General features: G+C 44.4%; 1 protein-coding gene across 4 annotated transcripts in view; it reads right to left on the bottom strand.

Moving 5' to 3' along the window:
- Window positions 1-20,504, bottom strand: part of USP28 (ubiquitin specific peptidase 28) — a 977,853-nt gene that overhangs the window by 230,987 nt on the left and 726,362 nt on the right. For all 4 annotated transcript variants that reach the window (XM_069614230.1, XM_069614233.1, XM_069614232.1 and 1 more), the window contains 3 exons: window positions 15,813-15,991; window positions 5,935-6,013; window positions 3,123-3,202 (listed from right to left, as the gene is read on the bottom strand). In XM_069614230.1, coding sequence (XP_069470331.1) covers window positions 3,123-3,202; window positions 5,935-6,013; window positions 15,813-15,991 — 338 coding nt within the window. The remainder of the gene's footprint in view (window positions 1-3,122; window positions 3,203-5,934; window positions 6,014-15,812; window positions 15,992-20,504) is intronic.

Raw genomic sequence — 20,504 nt, 5'->3', positions numbered from 1 at the left:
CATTGATCATAAATCGCTCCTTCGATATAGGTGTAGTTCCTGAAGGAATTGAAGTATAGATCACCCCGCTTTAAAAAAAAGGAAGGTTTAGATCCACAGGACCTTACAGACTATCGCCCAATAACTAATGTGCCTTTCATTCAGAAGATTATGGATACAAATGCCAGTTTACAATACAATGTTTTTATTGAGGAGAAAGGTATCCTATCCAACAGACAATCTGGCTTCCGGAAAAAATCACGGCACAGAGACTGCTCCTATAGATGTTAAATCAATGTTAACCGGGATAGTAGACCAAGGTAGAGTAGCGATGCTATTGTTATAGGATCTGTCCGCTGCATTCGATCTTGTGGATCGTGGGAGGATGGCAGGCAGGCTCACTGAAGTGGGCAGATGCTCCAAATCAGCTGTTGACTGGTTTAGATCTTTCAGGGGCCTATGAGGGCCAGGCTAGTTCATGGGGAGTTTAATTCAGGAGGAGGCCATTCTTGATTGTGGAGTGCCCCAGGGATCTATTGTGTCTCCTTTACTTCACAATAGCTACTCCAAGCTCTTCTTTGATCTCCTCGACAGCAGGGTGTAAATTATGCAAACTGTGCGGATGACACACAGATTGTCTTGGAACTTACAGGTTCCTATGAGGCAGGCTCACTGTTGGTCTCTAGAGTCTTTGATGCCATCAAGGCATGGATGTCAGATAATTTGTTGGCATTAAATGACAAAAAAACAGATATTTTGATTGTGGACAGTGTGGAGCCATGATATGGAGCCTTTCAAGTTGGAGGCTCCACTATTCAGGTTTCTAGTGAGGTTAAGACACTGGGGGTAGTATTTGATCGTCATCTTAACTGTGATAAACACGTAGCTCACATAAGCTCTAGCAGCATCTACACAACTCATCTGTTATGGCAGATTAGATCTTATTTATCAGAAGCAAACCAAGCCCTAATAGCTACCTACCGCAACCATCAATTTGAAGCTCAAATATTGTAAATGGTTTATTGGCAGGTACCACAATCACAAATATAAAGAAACTGCTAACCATTAAAAATTGAGTAGTTAGGGCAGTTTGTGGTCTAGGACGCAGAGACCATGTGACCAACGCCTGGAGGAAGCTGCACTGGCGCCTTGTTGCACAAAGGATCTTGTTTAAGGCTGGTTGCTTTGTTGCTTGGTCTATAAGTGCCTTGCCTGTATTGCACCCATGTACCTACAAGATAGCATTAAGAGAATGCCCCACAGATGTACTCTTCGGTCAAATGAAAAGGACCTTTGGCAACAATTGTGTTTCAGATTAAAAACTTAAGGAGACTTTAGCTTTAATACTTGGGGTCCTAGGGTCTGGCATGATCTTCCCCCTTCCATCAGGCAACTGCCGTCATACGCACAATTCAGGAAGTCTATCAAGACCAGTCTGTTTGATGGTGGTGGCTTTTAGATCAATTTCTCTGATCGACTCCTCATGATTTTGGAATGATTAACATCTTAACCAATTCCCAGACATTATGCCAACTGTTTATTTGTTCTGTTTTGTCTTAGCGCTCTGAGGCCTGCGGGCGAGCTAGTGCTCTACAAAAACGAAATAGAATAGAATAGAACCGCATGGCGTTGTTGAACATTTTAGCCCCCTGGGGGCCGAAACATTTACGGAGAACAGCTGCGCTGGGATAGGGATATCATAAATGAGGAATCCGTTGGAGGAAAGAATCCATCAAAAACAAATATCTGGCAATGTTTCATCAATTATTTCTATGTTAACCAACTCAATATAATCGCAAGTAGATAACCTATGTTGCAGTGATGCACAAGGACCATCATTTTGGCCCAAATGAAAGAACATCATTTAAAGAAGTGGCACGCCAATCCTGCAACTTCTGGAGCTCTGCCACTTTTCCCCACAATCCTTCCTCTCTCTTCACGTTCATTGAACATTTTGTGTCTCTCCAGGACTGAAATCTCTGCACTGGCTCCTAGTGGCTGCGAGGATTAAGTTCAAAACCCTCTGCATCGTCCACAAGGCCTTCTGTTGCCTGGGGCCTCAAAACCTTCAACTCTCTCTTCCTAAATATCTTCCTTCTCGAGGTCTTCGCTCATCCGCCTCCAACTCCCTCAGGATCAGCCGCTTCTCCAAGCAACGAGTTGGTGGTAGATCTCTTTCCTCGGCTGGGGCCTCCCTCTGGAACAGCCTCCCTGCCTCCCTGAAACAAGAGAACCATCTCTGGTTCCAAAAACACCTCAAAACCCTTCTCTTTGCTTCTGCTTTTTCTCCTCCTCCCCCCTGCTGACCTCCTGGCTGAAACTGAAACTGTACCGGTTACCTGGTCATCCTCTGACCTCGGGCCCAGGTCCCTCCCCGCCAGTCTCACACACCTGCACTGCCTGCCAGGCAACCCCTGCAATGGGGACTAATTCTGTATGCCCACAGTCAAGACTACCAGCACTTGACACCTGACTTCTGCACTTACTTTTGCACTGCCATGTGATGGCCGTTACTTACCTATTGTCGTTATTCCTCCCAGGTATTGCACTCTCCATTCCCCCCCCGCACCTTCCCCTTCTCCCATCCCATGAACTTGCGCAATCTGAATGACACTTGGCCTAGTAGGATTGTTGTATGCCCTCCCTTCGTTCCCCCTCCCTTGCCTCGTCGCGCCTTGAAACACTTGTTTATAGGCGCGTTACAAATGCCAGATCATATCAGAGTCATGAACGTGCCAATGAAGAGAGTAAAAGGAACTAAAGACAGCATTGATGAAACAAGAAATCAATAGGCAGAACCAACGTCTTAAGAAACACATGCAGACGATATGTAACATCCAAAGCACAAGGATGGTATAAACAATGAGGGGTCTAAATGCCCGAGTGTTCGAAGTAGAGCTGGGATTTCAAGACAGGAAGGAAAAGTAAAATTGCGGCATGCAGTTTGTATACAGAGATGATATCTGCAATCTTATTCTTAAGCACGTTCTAATGCTATTTCACTAGCCAGTTTGCTGTGGTTCAGCTTGCAAGCAACCCTCTCTAACACAAACATAATGTAATGTCGGCAGTCTTGTATAGTGCCTTTCTTCTGCCACTATACAAATATCAAAGCTCTTTAAGAAAGGGCAGGAAGCACTCACTTTCCGTTCTGGTAGAGTTCCAGGCCAGTGAGAAGGTAAACAGACACTTTCCGAAACAGGCTGTAGTCTTCATGCCACGTCTGAAGAGATAAAAGCAGTCACCTTTAATTGTATTATAAGTCCAAATGGGCACACAACACAAAGCTTTATGGCCAATGTATCAATAACTGTTAAGTATGTGTCATGTGCATATTTTAGTTTTTTACTTTCTTTATTCATAATGCCATTACAAACCAAGGAGAGAACTACACAGTTACATCTTGGTAGTGCCGCAACATGCTATAAACACACATATATGTACTGAATAGTCCCACCAGTCAACAAGGACAGTTCCACGTTTTAGTTGACACCACCAGTGCTGGCATCAATTGGCTCATATGCCTAGCAAACGATAGTAGTAACAGACTGCATAAATAGTTACATCTAAATTACATTATCAGTATCTCCTGTGTCTCTACCCATCAAGCAGTCGCTCAGGTAACACCAGAGATCTCTGGGTGTGGCCACTGGATGCACCAATTCACGGTCAATCTCACATTCATTCGCTTGCCCCTTGCAGTGAATGCCACAAGAACTGGTAAGATCGTTTGTTTTGTTCTCCCCGTCTTCCCTTCCTCTTCTTGTCGCGCCTATAAACACTTGTGTACAGGCACATTATAAATTACTTATATCATCTCGTAACTCATGCATCCATTGAGGCCAGGATGGTGCATTCCTGTCCATTCATTGCAAGGCAATGCATTTACGAGCTAAGAGTAGTGCCAACACCACAAATTTACCCAACAGTTTTGGGAGAGGTGGTGCGAGGCACAGGAGACATATCAAAGGGCTTTCTGCAACTTCTGTACTTATAATAGATGCCACCGTATCGGGGCCTCACTCCAGAATCCACCTATTTTTGGGCACGCCCCAAGTCATATGTATGAAATCAGCCTTCAGCTGCTTACATTTAAGAAAGATCCCCCCGCCCCGACGCTGTAGGATCAAACTTTTCAACTTTTAATTGGGTATAATATTTCTGATGGAACAAAAATACAGTATTGCAATGCTCAATGTTTATAGTTCAGAGAACTATATCTAGATGGCCAGCATATCTTTTCCCACTTCTCATCTTCAATGGTGATTCCCAATGCAAGTTCCAATCTGGATTTGGCCATCGCATTAACAGAAGGCAGATTGCCACCTTATAGAACGAGGAGATGGTGTTAGTCAATAGATCAGTTGCCATTAAATAACACAGGAAGGGGGCTAGGCTTCAGGTTCGGCTGGTATACATGGATATCTAACTGTCAGCTCCCCTTTTACGCTATACAAGGCAATGGAAAGAGTGGGAGAAAGTAGGTCTTCGAACTTCTCTAGGATGATAAATTTCCCATCACTGAATAGGTCTTAACACCGAGTGAGCATTGCCCTATGCAATTAGTGCATATATACGCTTGTCCACAGTGAATGTACCCCTCCCCCTGTGTAATCCATAAAAGCCAGCTAGCCATCAGGGGGAAAAAGCATATATTTCTTGTGTAATTGCAAAGAGGACCACATTGTGTTCTCTACCGGGTCCGTCGAAGAGCGGTGGCATGCATCAGTGGTGATAGGACAGTAACCAGAGATGCTGGTTGTGCCGGCATCTTATCTAGTTTGATGCGTTGTGGTATCGGGGGAAGTTGCTACCAATAAATTGCATGATGTAACGTGTAGACTGATGAGTAAATCACAAGATTGTGAACATTCAATCCTCCCTGGTGGTACGGTAACATCAGCGTTTCCCCATCTTATATGCAATGTTTTCCCACCCCAGGCAAGGTCAGTTAAATCGACTGTATCGCCCTGAAAATAAGGCAGTGAGGCGGATAGGTATGTTAGCAAGTCTAGGCATTTAGGGAGTAGTATAATTTTTATCAAGGATATTCGAGCCATAAAAGAAGTTACATTGACCATATTTTAAACTTATCGTGCATTTCTTATAGAAGTGGGCTGTAATTCAATGCGTATAAGTGGGCCGCAGAATGTGTTATATTTATAGCCAAGCATCTGTCTGCCGAGACCACCTAAACCGGTCAAAGTACCGTCCCGGCTTAATCGCTTTTGTTAACAGAAATAGCTCTGATTAATTAAATGCACAAACCCGAGTGCTGTTCAAATGTAACTATCTTGTCATCAATCGGTAGTAGGTTGCGCGCCGGATATTGAACAAAAACAACCAGATATTCTGCACACAGCGCAAGTACCACATTCTGGTCAAACACTCTAAGACCCCTGTCAGCATGATGTTCTCCAAGGATGGAACCTCAGTGGGTCAATGGCTAAAGAAAAGAGGAAAACCCTGACGGGTGCCTCTGGCAAGTGCAAAGCACTACTCAGTTTACGTACATCAGTGTGGTGGGGTGCAGAGTACAATAAGGACACTAGCTGTATAGAATACGATCCCACACCCATTCTAGTGAGCACTCCCATCACGAACAGCCATTCTAAACAGTCAAATGCTTTTACAGCATCAAGGAAATCACCAGATCAACCACTGCCATAATGCTGAATAACTTCCTTAAATCATGGGAAGTAAACTGGCCGGGCACAAAGCCTGACTGGTCATTAATGATCAGAGTTGCTAGGAGAGGAAGAATTCTTTACACCAACACTTTAGCGAATATTTTATTGTGCAGAATCAACATTGACAAAGGTCGATGGGACCTACTGTCTTGGGGATCATGTGCATATTTAGAATTCCTTCTAAAGGTGACCGTGAACTATGTTGCTTTTAGGAGTACAACTGAGAATTTAGGCAGTCTTAAGGGCGTAAACGCCAAAGGCTCACCTTATACTCTTCCATGTCCATATCTTCAGGCCCAATCTCTCTCAGCTTGGCGCGGGCAACCTTCATTATGCTAATCGACCTGCAAGATGATACGATATTTGAAGGCTTTCACCATTGCAACTTTTATTCAGCACATAAAGAATCAAAATTAAGTCATCATAAAAATACGATTGTAAAATAGGCTACATCTCTGGTTTCTACCGGTAGATGGTGCTTTTAGGGGGACTGTTCAAAGTGTGCTCTGGTGAGAGTTTAGATTTCCACCAAACATCTGACAAGTCGAACAGAGGTATGTGTGGATGAACAGTTCAGACTTCACTCTTAGGAGGGGATTCCATGGTCATAGAGCACTGTTAACCAACCCACAAGCACACAGCAGAGTAAGGTCAGTGTGGAATATACTGAAAATACACTCTTAAATTAAAGTATAGCATCAAGAAATAACAGTACAAATACTCTAATAATGGAAAATAAATATGGTTTCTAAAATCCCGAACTATATACAAAAGATATTTATTTCACAGGCAAGTACAACATTCAGAAACATACAGAAAGTTTAAGGGCTTGAGACAGTTTGACCTTGGGCAAGAACAGGACAGAATCAATTGTCAGCTCTAAGCAGGATTAAAGTACATGAAATCGTACCAGAGTTCTGGGAGAGATACAGTGGGCTACGGAGCATGGGAGACCCTACCAGAGCATTCCCAGACTCAGTTCCACTGATCAGAGGCCTGGAGAAGGATGCACAGGTGGCCCACAAGGGCAGACGCAGACCACTGCGGTGGTGGCACCTGCGAAGATGCTCCAGGTACTTCCACCAGCAACAGATCCCAACGGTGCTGAAAGGATGCAGAGTACAGAACCTATGCATGGCTGAAGGTGCAGCAGGGGGAGGGACAGTCAGGTTTTCTGAGGTATGCAGTTTTGGTACCTGGATGAAGGGCTACACTACGCAAAGGATCCTTTGAGGTAGGCGCGGACCGAAAACAAATACAAGACAAACCTCAGGATGGTGCAAGCCAAGATAGAGGGGAGATCCCAAACTCAGTCTGATTGGAACCTACTAGCTGCATAGTACCCAGCTAGGTGTTCTAGAACTGCCTTTCATGATCTTATGATTGGGGCCTGGTGAGAATATTCCGCCAAAGTGAAAGAAACTAGCTTGAAAAGCTTTGTAGGGCACTTTCTGAACATAGCGGTTGGAGTGCAGAAGTACAGCACAAGGTAGCACAATACTTATTTCTAGGCTGCACAGACCAGGACATTAGGTTAACGCCATAATAATTGTCTAACTCCTTTCTCCGTGTCAGAGAAGCTATTCTGCATTTCTCTGAGCTGCTAAACAGCCCTACGCCGGTTCACTGTGCAGCTCTCCAATGAGACGCTACTCTAGCTGGAGAGAGTAGTGTCCCTAAGCTGTGATCCCGTACAGGCACCATCGCAGAACACTGCTCGCCCTGTTAGTGTCTCCATGGTGGCTCGCCCATTCCTAGGCAATACCGAACCTCCCGACATGGACAAAGTTGGAGGTTTAATGAAACAAAAGTAACGTGAAATGGATTCAGCTCAGCGATGCCATCAGCACCTTCACAATGCCTTCAATACCCGGCATAACAAAGTGTTCACCTTCTCGTTTCAGGATCAATCTTTAATATACCCAGACTGTCCTAAATGAATGTTTGAAGGGAACACAGACTTGTAAATAAACTGAATATTAACTACAGTTCTTGAGAACTCCAATCCACAGTCAGTCGGGAATGAACTTTCAGTTACCAGCAATCACTTGTGAGAATTGCAGCCGGTGCTGAAAGAGGCTTGCAGCACTAATCCAGTTATCAATCTTAAACCACAGAAGGAGTTTAGTTGCAGCCGAGCAGTTACTAGTAGCAACAGAGGTGGTTAGGGATAGAATAGGTATGCAATGCTTAGTTCTTTTAATAGTGGTAAAATATTCAAAACTATAGCTCAGCCCCTGTTCTCGGTGATTTAGTGGAGAACTAGTGGTAGACTTAATTTCTGGGTCCACCTCCCCTCTTTATAGTCAGAAACCAAATTAGGATTAAGTCAAGTCCTCCAGTAAGGGATCTTTGCAACATTCAAACTTTCAGGTGGCTAGCCGATGGTGGATAGTCATATTTACAGGGCCTGTCCAGTTAAAGCCATAACCCTGGAGGAATGTGTATTGGGGCCAGACAGGCCCCTTCCCCATTACCTGCCAGCTGACACGCACTGGCCAACTTTCCTGGGTTACCAAAGAAAAGCTACGAAAGGGCATGAAAAGAGGTCTCTCCATAACCTGGAAAGACAGCTAGCTAACAGAGGAAATGTAACCTTTAAAGCAGACTTTAAGCACAGTTAGCCATTTTGAGTATATTGTTTCCTAAATACATTTTTTGCAGTAAAAAAGGCAAGACATAATGGTGTGCAGGGCAAAAGAAGCAACACACATTAGTGCACCAGGGAAAGGAGTTATCTGCTGCCATCAGTCTGTTCATGAGGTGTATAAAAAGTAACAGACAAACAAAAGGGGACACAAATTGTCCCCACAGCACTTGAAAAGTACAAATGAATATGCCAAAAAGGAAAGGGGATAACCTCCCCTGCACTGGTAAGCAAGTGGGCTACACCGTGCACCTAATATGGTGGAGGAAGTGGGGCCATAAGCCCCCTGGCATCACTACACAAGGTGCAAATGTGCTGCCATAGAAAAACAAAGATTGCAGAAACAAAGGGCAAGGTCTCCCAGAACAGCTAACCCAAAATGAGGCAACAGTGTTCCCAAAACAAAGAGCAGGGCAGCAGGTGAGGCTGAAAAACCACAATCACCCTAAAGGGCAATGAGAAATCTAACAAGTCTTGCATTAGTGCTGGGGTGCAAGAAGGAAATAGTGGCAAAATGTACATAAAGCAAAATCTCCCCAATGCAGAGAATAAGACTTACAGGGAAAAACAGCACCCAATATGGTAAAAGGGCAACTGAGAGGAGATGAAAAGTAAATCATGTAGCTGCCAACAGCCTACTACCCTATGCACCTTTTCATGAGACAACCAACAAGGGCAAACTGGGGTGCTTGGGAGTACAAAAGGGTAGCCCTTCCAAAAGGAGTTGCAGGTGCATCATACGGTAGCCAACCTGACAGCAAAATAAGTTGAGGAAACCAAAAGCCAGCAAAATGTTTAGATGACTACCAAAGTTAGCAAAAAACCTCAATAATGGAATTTTGACAAGTAGTCCATGGACTCTTGCTCCAGTGCAGACACCAGTTTGGTTTATATAGGCATTGCCACACAACATTTCTGGCTAAGCCTCTGGATAATTCCCCATTCATTTACTTTCATTCAGTCTACTTGCAAGCTTAAAATAGCTCCATGTGAATGCAGGAAAGGAACGGGACGCAGGAATAAGCACAGGTTACTAACCATAGTGACACTGAACTCAGTCCTGGGTCTCCTTTTACACCATATTGCCAGCCCTCTGCCCCCACTACTCCATGAAAAGAGCCAGTATAAAAGGAAAGGGGTGTGCGTGGGGCCAGGAGCATACGCAAGTGTAGATCAAGAGGGAACAGTGCCTGGGTGTGGAAACATCTGCACTTGTGCCCAAGCTCAATTTTACTTATTGTATTACATGCTGCTCCACAACATGCTCCAGTCCCTTTTCAATTTCTCCACGAGTTTGGAGGCAAGGGGGTTATGGACTGGGAGTACATAAGTCACTAAGGTGAACACCTTGTTCTACTTCTTAATCTAGTACCCATCATGGGTGTTAGAGTTTTCTCTTAACAAACCTATGGAGAGGGTCGTGTGACCATCTACTCATCAATTCTGAGCAGATGTGGCAGAGCAGGCAGATCTAAGGAGGGCAGCTAGTGAGGGCACAGTGACCTCCTCATAGGTACCTAAAGAAATTAACTACCTGTACACGGGTTTTCTTGCGAAAAAATAAGTTACTTACCTACATGTAGGTTGTTTGCCTAGAGTGTGCGTACTGTTTGCCTTATGTGAAATTGACAAAGCGTATACTTACCTCCAAGTATCTTCTAATGTGTTTCTACAATTTTGCAATGCATTGTGTTTATTCTTTAATAGAAACACTTAATTTACTTAAAAGTTAATCGCTTGTGCAGGCTAACCTATCTCACTGTCCTGTGGGTCACCGCCAGCAAGAACTGTGCACTTACCTGTGGGTGGTGTAAAGAAGACATTGTGGCAATAGTAAGACAGACAAGTGACCACAGTTGAAGGGTGTTTATTGAACTTTCACAAGGGTGTGATAAACGCCTATCTAAACCTAAATCTACAGATGGGAGCAAGCTACGACCAAATAATAACGCAGTCCCAGTGGAGTTTTGTCAAACAAAAAGCCCCTATACTAAAAAACCTATTGTTAATCCTTACCACTAATTTATAAATAATGTGGGGTAATGTTTGTGAAAAAGAAAGCAGTGTTCACAAAATGATATGTCAGGATGCTCGGGCCGCTGTCCTCCCTTCCCCATGTTTTTACCACAGGGTAAGGCGGGTCACTCGAGCAAAGTACACACTCTGGCTTCTGGGGCACGAGGATGCAATTAAATTTTAACATTTCAAGACCTTCTGTATTCAAGTCTCTTTACTTCTTGCAAGTCCATTGAGTCAGAGGGCCTGCTGCACAAAACAATAAGGAAACATTCATTTCCCCTTCTGTATTTCGCATGTACACACTTCGGGTGTTCACCCTGGATCCCACTCAGCCGGGCTTAGATCCTTTCAAAGCAAAAGTTTAACTCAAAAGTTTCAGGTTGGATCCCCCTCTGCTGGGCTCAGACCCCGCTCAATTAGTCTCCCTCAGCCGGGATCGGACCAATAGCGATGTACTTTAAATGATTGAATATTTTCGAATGTGCATAGGATTTAACTTGACCCCGTTGCATGACCACTTTGATCTCAATCTTCATTTCAATTCACTGAGCATCATCTGAATACTAGACAGACTTTCGAATGAGTGCCCACGTGGCACCGGACCGCTCTGAATATGGTATCTTGACTTGACCTCCCAAAGACCAATTACTCTCGTTAATTTGCAATTACATTTGCATCGCTCATCGCCAACGCTTCACACACTGTTCTCTTTATACAAAGTTGCTGCTATCAACCTTGGTTCAAAACACAAGCTGTTTCGGTATCAGTCTCTCCGACTAACCGGCTGCGCTGTCTTTTCTGACACCACTTTGTTGTGGGAGCCAAGGACAGTTCCATGGCTGCAATTCCTCCTCCTCGCCTGTGTTATCGATGCAGGAGAGCCGTGGGTACACCCGACACACTGCACAGGTTTGAAAAGCCTTTGTACCCGGTCTTCTGTTTCATACATTCCAAGGTTCACGAAAGTAACAGTCTTTAGAGTTCCAGGGTACTTTTCTCCTTGTGACCCTCTGTGGTCTCGCCGTCTTTCTCCTTGTATTAAAACTGCCATCTCAGAACTGCTGTCTCCTCGTGTGTTTTGCTTTGCTCTGAGTGTGCTTGCATGCTCCGTCTTTTATCTGTGTGGGGAAGTGTGATGGAAGTCAGGTGTGTGTAATGATCCATTATTGCCTGAACTTGCCTCAACATGGTGCTGGGACAAGTCAGATATACGGCTCTGCTGTACGCGAGAAAGTGTTTGTGTCGGGAAAGGGGGGTCTAGTTCTCAGGTATCCTACATGGTAGGATGGGGAGAAGGTGTCATAAGGAAGGGGATACTGCGTCTCACCCTTCGGTGTCCCACTTCCACTCCCCGAAGACCCCTCATCGAGGTGATCCTCCCGCACTGGTCCACCCCCAGAAACTGGATCAAAAAGTGATGGCCGTGTCCTGTCCACTTGGATGACGAATCCCTGGGAACTATCGGGTGAGATACCTTCAGGTTTCTCACAGTGGGTGGTTGGTTTTGTGTTGTATGTTGCCTTTCTTTATTTGGGGAGTTTCTGGCTGTTTTTGGGTTCAATATTCCTTTTGAATAGATACTGAGAAACATTGCAAAACTAGTAAAGTTCATTTTGGTTAGCTGTGCTTTAGGGAAATCTGTTTTTACCTACCTAGTGTGATTTTTCTTATCGATATGTTTACTAACCTGTGCCTCCATCGAGGATGGAAGCCCTCAGTATTGTGGTTATGCGCAAGAGGACTGTTGAAAAATGAACATCTGCTTCAACTGCATGATGTCCCACTGCTAGGCTTACCCGAGCCCATTAAGTCATTCAGAATTACTGGTCTAAGAATCTTGCTGCTGAGGCAGGAGAGGTAACCTGTCCTCCCACCACTATATCTGGCCCTACTACAGAGCCTCCTTTCGCCTTATAGATTGAACCTCAGAGTAGGGATGAAAAAAGGTACGAGACAGAAATGGCTTCTGAGGGGAAAGATGCAGAATGCTCTGTGCAGAAGAGAATTCAAGTTCATGAGCCTGAACTAAAGAAATCGGGTTTAGAGAATCTCTAAACCCGTAGTTCGGGTTCAGATCTGGGACTGGGCCTGGGCCTGGGTCTCGCGACAGCCTAAGTTCCCTAAGAGCTTATTTACTGTGTACGTGGAAGGTATATGGAAGGTTCCAATATTTCAGAATGGTTGAAAAGTTCGGAGCTTGCTTTTACCCAAGCATGCATGTCCTGCTAATTTGGAGTTTAGTGCAGAAGAGAAATATAAGTATGAGAGCATGAAAGCAGCTCTTGTGCAGATATTTGCAAGACTCCCCACTCAGTCTCTCAAGAGTTTTAGAGAGCACACAATGGATGATGTTTATTAGGTGCCATCAGTGAATTGCTTCCTGAAAGGTTTGAATTGATTGGCGAATGGCTACAAGGTAGAAGCAGGTAAAGCCATGTTTACTATAGTTCTGCTGGAGCACATCAGGGATGCTTACTCCCGAGTTGCATCAGCACTTTGCGGATTACAAGGTCCTAGATCCTAGGAAACTAGCCACTGTGATTTGTTTGTCTCAGAGTCAACCACTAGGACAAGAGAGAGGGAAGGGTAGGTCACGATTCTCCCTCCATATAGCTCCACAAAGTAGAGGTAGGTAAGCTAGCTCCTTGCCCGTGGATCCCAAAAGAAGGATGACACCACTAACTCGAAGGTCAGTGGTGATGGCTCTGCAATACCAGACTCCCTCACACGTGCTGGGACTGTGGAAAAACTGGACCATCCCGGAAGTCACCCAAGTGGTCCTAAAAAGACTGCTCAGGGGAATGCCCTATGGGAGGTGTGAAAATGGGAAGACGGCCCAGAGAATTATTCAACCTAGGTTCAGGTTTGTTTGTTTATTTTTTATAATGAGCGCCAGACCCAGGGGTAACAGGGCGAAACAGTTACAGGATAATGCCAAGCTTAGTTACAGGGAGTCAAAAAATCTGAAGCATACATTACAGAATAAGTTGCCATTTACAGATATTATAGGCGTTATATACAAGAAAGTAGTAGTAGTAGTGGTCCCCGCGGGGTAACATATGTTGAGTCGCAAATGCAAGTTCTTACAATGGCAAAATATTACAAATATTTACAACAGTTATGCGCTGAGAGCACCGGTAGGGGTTGCAGCTAGTGGTAGGCAATGGTACAGATCAGTGGACGTCATGTGAATTAGTGGAGGCAGGGGAGTTAAGACCCAGAAAGGATGTTGATGTTCCTCCTTAAAACTGGAATTAGAGATACCTCTGCCAAGATGGCTGCTGTAAAGTGTACTTCTGTTGGGCTAGGGTGGCTGTGCGGGCCATAAGGTTGTCTACTGGCCCTCCTCTTGCATTCCCTATTGTGAACATCTCCCTTCAGAGAGCTATAAAGGAAGTGAACACTAACTGCTAGTGTCCAAGAAACGGTCCTTGGCAAAGACTTGTTTGAGAGTGAGTTGGAAGAGAGGCATCCCTTTCATCTCAGGAGCTGTGCAGTAAAACTCCACTCCTTCCGTTGGTCAACCTGCTAAGGGGATCTCCATTCAGTCTGAAGAGCTGTCGAGATCCAAGAGGAGGAGGACGTGGTTTTCCCTCCAGTCTTCAGTGGTTAAGCCTTCTCCAGGAGAAGGGTTTGAGGTATTCCACGAAGCCTGGGAAACCCTGTATGGGTCGAACCCTCTGGGCCATTAGGTCCTTCTGCTGAGGGTCTGGTTAAAAAGCTGCTTGCCCTTAGGAAAAATGAAATTCTAAAAGGGAGTGGACTGTCAGTCTTATCAGATTATTGGTGCAACAACAGAGAGTCTGGAGACCAAACTAGAAAATTATTCTGACCGTAACCAGTTTAACTGACGCAAACCATGTGACTTATCCTGAAAGGAGTTATTTGACCTTTACTAAAGTTTGAGGGGGACGTGTTAAGGTACCCCAAAGCCTTTCCCCCTTAGCGATTTCTAGGATCTCAACTTTTTGTGGTCAGCTGGACTTCTACTGAATCCCCCTAATGAGGGCAACCCTTTTTTAGTATATTGTTCTATGGTAGCCCATATGGCTCCAAGGACAGGGGTGCTTTTTGAGCCTCCTTTTGGCCCTGCCTTGGTTCTAGGGAGCAGGTTGATTGCAACTGTAACTTAGTTTTAGCTGCTGGGTCTTGAACCTGTCACTAGAGCTTGTTAAGAGAGTCTCCTCTGGTGTCCCCCCCCACCCTCCCTGCTGGGTCGGTTGCCGTCTTCCACACACCTGTGAAATAGGAATGGTACTTCCCTTCCTTTTCCCCCATAATTGAGCCTGGGCATATTGACCTTGTCACTTCCATTCATATGGAGAACTTTGGAACTTACCTGGAACCCTCTAAGTTACCTTTGGGGTACTTACCTGTCAGCAGACTATTTTCCTGTGTCCCCCTTGTGACTAGTGAGTTTTAGGCCAAATACTTATATTTCAGCCTGTACAAGTAATGTCATAGGTATTTATAAAATCTTACATTACAAACCTTTCAATTGGAAATTCTGGAATACAATGCATAAGAGCGAAGTATTACTAACGATTTCCCTGTGAGTGCACAGGCGTTGAGCTCCTGACAGTCACATCTGTTGCCCTATGCGCAGTGAGTCTTTGTGGGGCGATAACTTAAAAAATGGTGGTGTCATGAAACTTGGGTTGATCAGCTGCAAGTAATGCTTCGTGGGAGGCTGGTATACCACAGATGGGCCACAATGGCCCTTGCCACAATGGCCCTTGCTACTTTAACCAGTAACGATTGGTTGTGCATGTAGCATGCCCTTCCCCAGTGACCGAAATTGAGTGGATCATCCACTAGTCCAGGGAGGTACACGCCCTGTTACTCACCCACTAGAGTCCCACAGAAAAATGCTGGGGACTTCATCACGTCATGTTTCAGCAAACAGAAGTGAGTATTGTGACGGAGTAATCCAATTTAGTCAACACACAGTTTTTTTTTTCTTGAAGGCTAGGTGGCCGAAAATGGCTCCATTCTTTGGGCAGCGGTGGGAGTGGGATTTTACGTCGCTGTGGGAAAAACAGTAATTGGGGAAGTCCAAAAGAAAAGCATCTAAAGATTGTAGAGTGAAAGCAGTGTCATGGGGGATCAATGTAGCTAGCGGTCCAACCCAGCAAAGATTTGTCAGTCGTTCACAGTCTTAAAAAGGACCAGTTTTCCTACAGGCAACCAATATGAAGTACCACTGGCACTCTAACCGATTATTACGAACACTTATAGAAATAAGACAAGCAGCACTTCCTAGGAAAAATAGAACAACTTAACCGCTACATGTTTCCATCCAGATGCCATTGTTGGGTCTGAACTTTTGCTTCCAATTCTAATGCTACTTTTCAAGTCTGCGTTTTGGGGAAGTGTGACCCCTTTTCATCTTCATATGGAGAGAAATAAACAAGAAAGGGAGGGTGATGCACATAAGATATCTGCAGCAGAAATACAAGTTGTTGCAGCTGGCTCACCTTTCGTCATAGCTCAGGTTCCGATCTGCAAATTGTTCTAGAAGAGTGCGTTCAATCACACGCTTTGGCGCAGAATTCTGGAAAAAGTAGACCAGGACATGCTGGAGACGGGGGTCATTGTGCGGAGTAGGCACCTCTTCAGACAGAAGATGCAATCGAGAGTACTCTTCACGGAATGCCTGCCATAAAGGGGGCACAATATTTACATTTTGCACAGGAGTTTTGTATTATAAATTTACTTTTACAAGAGGCTCGGTTATTCCAGGACATACTAGATGAAACCTGATGGGGAATGTTTAAGAAATGAACAAAATATACAAATTAGGGCGTAAGAGACACAGATTATCAATGACAGATCTTGGTCACTTTTTTGTCAAAATGTACTCCATTTATATATGTGTTGGCATGCTCATGAAATAGCGGAAGACATGATTAATTCCTCTTTCACAAGAGGATAAGCAACTGCTTCACGTATGTCATTCCCTACAAAGAACAACCCAGATCTGCTAAGAATTAAAGATCCGACATTAGCAATCATGAAACCCTGCTTCCAAGTTTCTGACACAATAGAATCTGCATGTGTTAGGTTTGACCCTTTTACACTGCACGCTTCACAACACTGCATCATGTTTCCATTTCATTCTTGACAGTGCAGAGACCATTTGATACCCAGCTGGAATCTACTGTGCCTGGTGATTTGGTAACATTCTATGATATATATAGACCCCATTGAGAACTACAAGACTTTTAGAATTATGCCGATGAATACATTTCATTGAATTTTCCATCGTTGTGCCGTGTCAGAAATGAAAGGGAAAATAATCGTGCGCTCATAATATGGCAGAAATGCCCCTATCACTTATCTCCACATGCAACACTTCATTTCAAAGGGCAAAAGTAAAGTGCCCCTATTCCATCACTGCTTCTTAACGGGGCCATCCCCTGTGCCAACCCTTCCTCAGCCCACGCACCAGGGAATCTAAAACATTGACTTTGAAGTGTGTGTCTGCGTGTGCCCCTTTCTCCCTTCCCCCATAAACTCTCCATTGTACACTTGGTATCTCTCTTGTAAAATAGAACTCCAGAGAAACTGGGTGTTGGCGTCTGAAAATCACACACACTGTGCTGTGGTGCACTTTAAAACAAAAATGGTGGCGCAAACAAAGGGGCATATTTAAACCACAGTGGAGCATTTTATTTTGTATTGCTTTACAATATAAACAAACAGTCAGTGTCATCAGCATATACATTTGGGAAGTACCAGTGCAGCATTACATTACTAAGGACATCAAACAAAACAAGGATTCTCGCAGGCCTGTTCTCAACCTCTTAGCTCCTCTTAGTTCCTCCTCCCACCTCCTTTGCGCCATTCCTTTCCCCTACCAATTGCCTGCTTCCCTCATGGCGGATTCAAGTCAGGAGAGGAAGTGAGATCATTCAGCATTTGACCCCAATCTAGCGCCTTTACCGCCTCTGCCTCCAGGACTCTTTCTACGCAGAATAGCTGCCTCTGCCAATCCTCACCATTGAATATCCGTCATCCATTGTTGTATAAATGGACCCTTAGAGCATTTATACGATATTGCAATTCTCCTTTTGGCCAGTATGAGTAAAAATCGGACTATCCTCTTCTGCGTTTTATCCTTCTTTCTCTCTTAGGAACCAGTCCCCATAGGCAGACAGACTACGACCGTCTGTAAGAGACATGCATTAGAGTGTTTATCCTGGCCATCACTTCCTCCCAAAGATTTGCAATTAATGGGCAGTCCCACACCATATACCAAAACCCTTCCGAGCTCTGTCCACATCTCAAGACAACAACGGGACAGTGTTGGATAAATAGCATGAAGCTTTGTGGGGTCATGTACACCCTGTGTAAAAAATTAAATTGAATCAATCGAAATCTAGCATTTTGTGACAACTTTTTCTACTTGCTCCCAATATTTTAAGCCATTCCTTGTCCGATATTGCGAAGCCCACATCTGTTTCCCATTTGTCCTTGATCACAAGGATCGACGAAGGCCCCAACACCCCCGCAACAATCTATATAACCGAGAAATCACCCTTTTCCCTTCATTCAGTGACCGCATGGTCTATAACAGAGCAATATTTGCTTCCTCCGTGATATTCTCTCATAGTTCAGCCATTCTCCTCACCACCCCGGCATACGTAAGAAGAAAACCCTTTGGCCCGTCATACTTACCCACCCATTGCTTGAAAGTGAGCAGTCTCCCATCCACAAAATAATCTCCCATCAGTTTACACCCCTCAAACTGTAACGTCGAGAGGCCCAGGTCTTTGAGTGCCTTCAGGATGGCTGCGTCAAATCTCAATAGATAAGTCTGGGTTATACATCCCCTTTATATAGAATTTTATTAACATCTTCCAGGTTGTGCATAGGATATTAAATATGCGTGTGTCCCCTTCCTCACCATCGAATCTCAAAGCAATTCTATTCCTTGGCCTGTTTCTCGGGACAGCCCCCATCAATCCTTTTATTTCCCCTTCCGGTGGGTCATCCCATTGCGCTGCAACCTGTAGTTGGCCCGCAAATAAGTAGAGCTCAAAATCTTCAAGGCCACTTTTCGTCTACCCATAACCCAGAGTAATTTCCCAATCTTAACATCAACCATATTAAAAAGGATCTATTTTATCATATAAGGAATATTGGCAAAGAAATATTGTAATCTGGGGTGGAGCACCATTTTGTATAAAGCTACTCTACCTATTAACGACAGTGGAAGTGACTTCCAGAAGCCTAGAGCGCCCACAATGCCCATCACTGCCCTGCCCGTGTTATATACATATGTTTCCTCTACTTCATGGAAGACCTGAATACCCAGATATTTGAAAGATTCATGCTTCCATCTTACCCCCCTCCCCAATCAAGGAATAGATCTCTATGTATATCCCTCAGATCAGCAAGACGGAATATTATGGATTTTTCCTTGGTAACCAGGAATCCAGACAGTTTCCTCAAATTCTCCAATAGCTCCATAATGATCATAATGCTCACGTATAGTAAGACATCACCACCCGTATTCCCGTCTCCGATATATCATTTTTTAAGTATTCAGCCAAGGGTTCCAGTGCCTTTGTAAACAGAGCTGGGGATACTGGACACCCCTGTCCGGTACCTCTCCCCAAAGTCCATTTGGAGGACACCCAGCTTCCCATTTTTATACTAGCCATGGGGCTCTCATAGAACAATTGTATCCACTTCATTATGCCCGGTCCAAGGCTAAATGTCTCCTGTACTTTAGAAAGCCATTGAGGAACAAGCAACCCAGTGGTGGTGTGGACACAAGCTGGTAGTGGTGGGCACGGCGCCCCAGGAACAACACAGATACCACCTGTATGGGAAGCTTTGGTCGCTTCCAATCAGCAGCAGTAGTATGAAGCAAGAGTCTGACGCGGAGAAGCTGAAGATGAGAAGCATAGAGAATAAACCGTCCCAAACGAGAGCTGAGCCCAACCACCAGCCCATACCAAGAGAGGTATCAAGAGGCCCACAGGATATCATTATCAATCAGAGAAAACTCGTTCCAGTCACAAGAACGAGAAATCAGGACTAAAATTATTTAATGGGAGTTGGAGGGAAATAATGAGAAATCCAGAAAGGGAAGAGTTTTTGTAAGAAGCTGAAACCTTGTCCCAGTACGCAGGACGAGTTATCAAATAAGCAACAAAGTCAACCAAGAAGTGAAAAGCCTAGAAGAGAGGGGCTGAACCCACACAGCTGTTCTACTTTAAGGCTGATAACTTATGATAAGGAGAGTTTCGAAAACAGCAAAGGAAAACCCCATTCAAGTATTGCTGGAGGTGAGGCCTGGAAGGAAACTACAAGTAACAATCTGAGTATTAAGAAATATTACAGTGGAGGACATTCTACAAAGGGGGCCACAGAAAGCATGAGAGAGAAAAGTGTTCTTTAGGAACTACAAGAACTGATTGCAGAGACTATCTGTCCCACCAAGAGGTGTTATAATTCAAAAGACTATTAACATAGCTGGAGGAGAGGCCAGGCAAAGACCAATCATTCCCTTTGTCTATTTTTACGTTAGTTAGAATTAGTGGCAGAGCTAGTTGGTAGTTTGGGCGGAGGACATATTTTATTTTGGACTTCATGACAACGGACAAACACCTTTCCATTGATAGGGGAAAGTTGGGCCTTCTACTTATAATTTACATACAAATGACCTGAACTATGTCTTCTAAGTGTCCGACTCCTCCTTCCGACCCGCCACAGTTCCCTCAACGATCTATAAACTCATAGTATTCTTGAAACACCCCATTAATCTTACATTGTGAGATAACTAAACTACCAGCCCGCTCATAGATCTGCGTTATCGTCGATCTTGGCAGCTTCTGTCGAATCAGCCATGCCAGCAGCCGACCAGCCTTATCCCCTCATCATGGACCTAAATCATAGATGTTCTATATTCAAACTTGAGTAATGGCTCCTGCATCTCCAGGTGTGTATGAAGCGCATTTAAGAGATGTTGCCCTACCTGGAATATCTTATCTAATTCCCCTTCTAGTCATTTAACAGTCTGTTCCACTTGACTCAAGGAACTATTCAGCTTCTTCCTCACCCCCACCAATTTTGATATGCAGATCCCCCTCATGGTTACCTTAAAGGCTTCCCACATTACTCCAGCATCATCCACCAAGCCCATTATTCTGGTCTAA

This window comes from Ambystoma mexicanum, chromosome 9 (assembly GCF_040938575.1).
Source record: "Ambystoma mexicanum isolate Mex_15411 chromosome 9, UKY_AmexF1_1, whole genome shotgun sequence".
In the NCBI taxonomy this organism is placed as follows: domain Eukaryota; kingdom Metazoa; phylum Chordata; class Amphibia; order Caudata; family Ambystomatidae; genus Ambystoma; species Ambystoma mexicanum.
The sequence above is the reverse complement of the archived record's forward strand: the minus strand, read 5'-3'. Positions and strand labels throughout refer to the sequence as shown.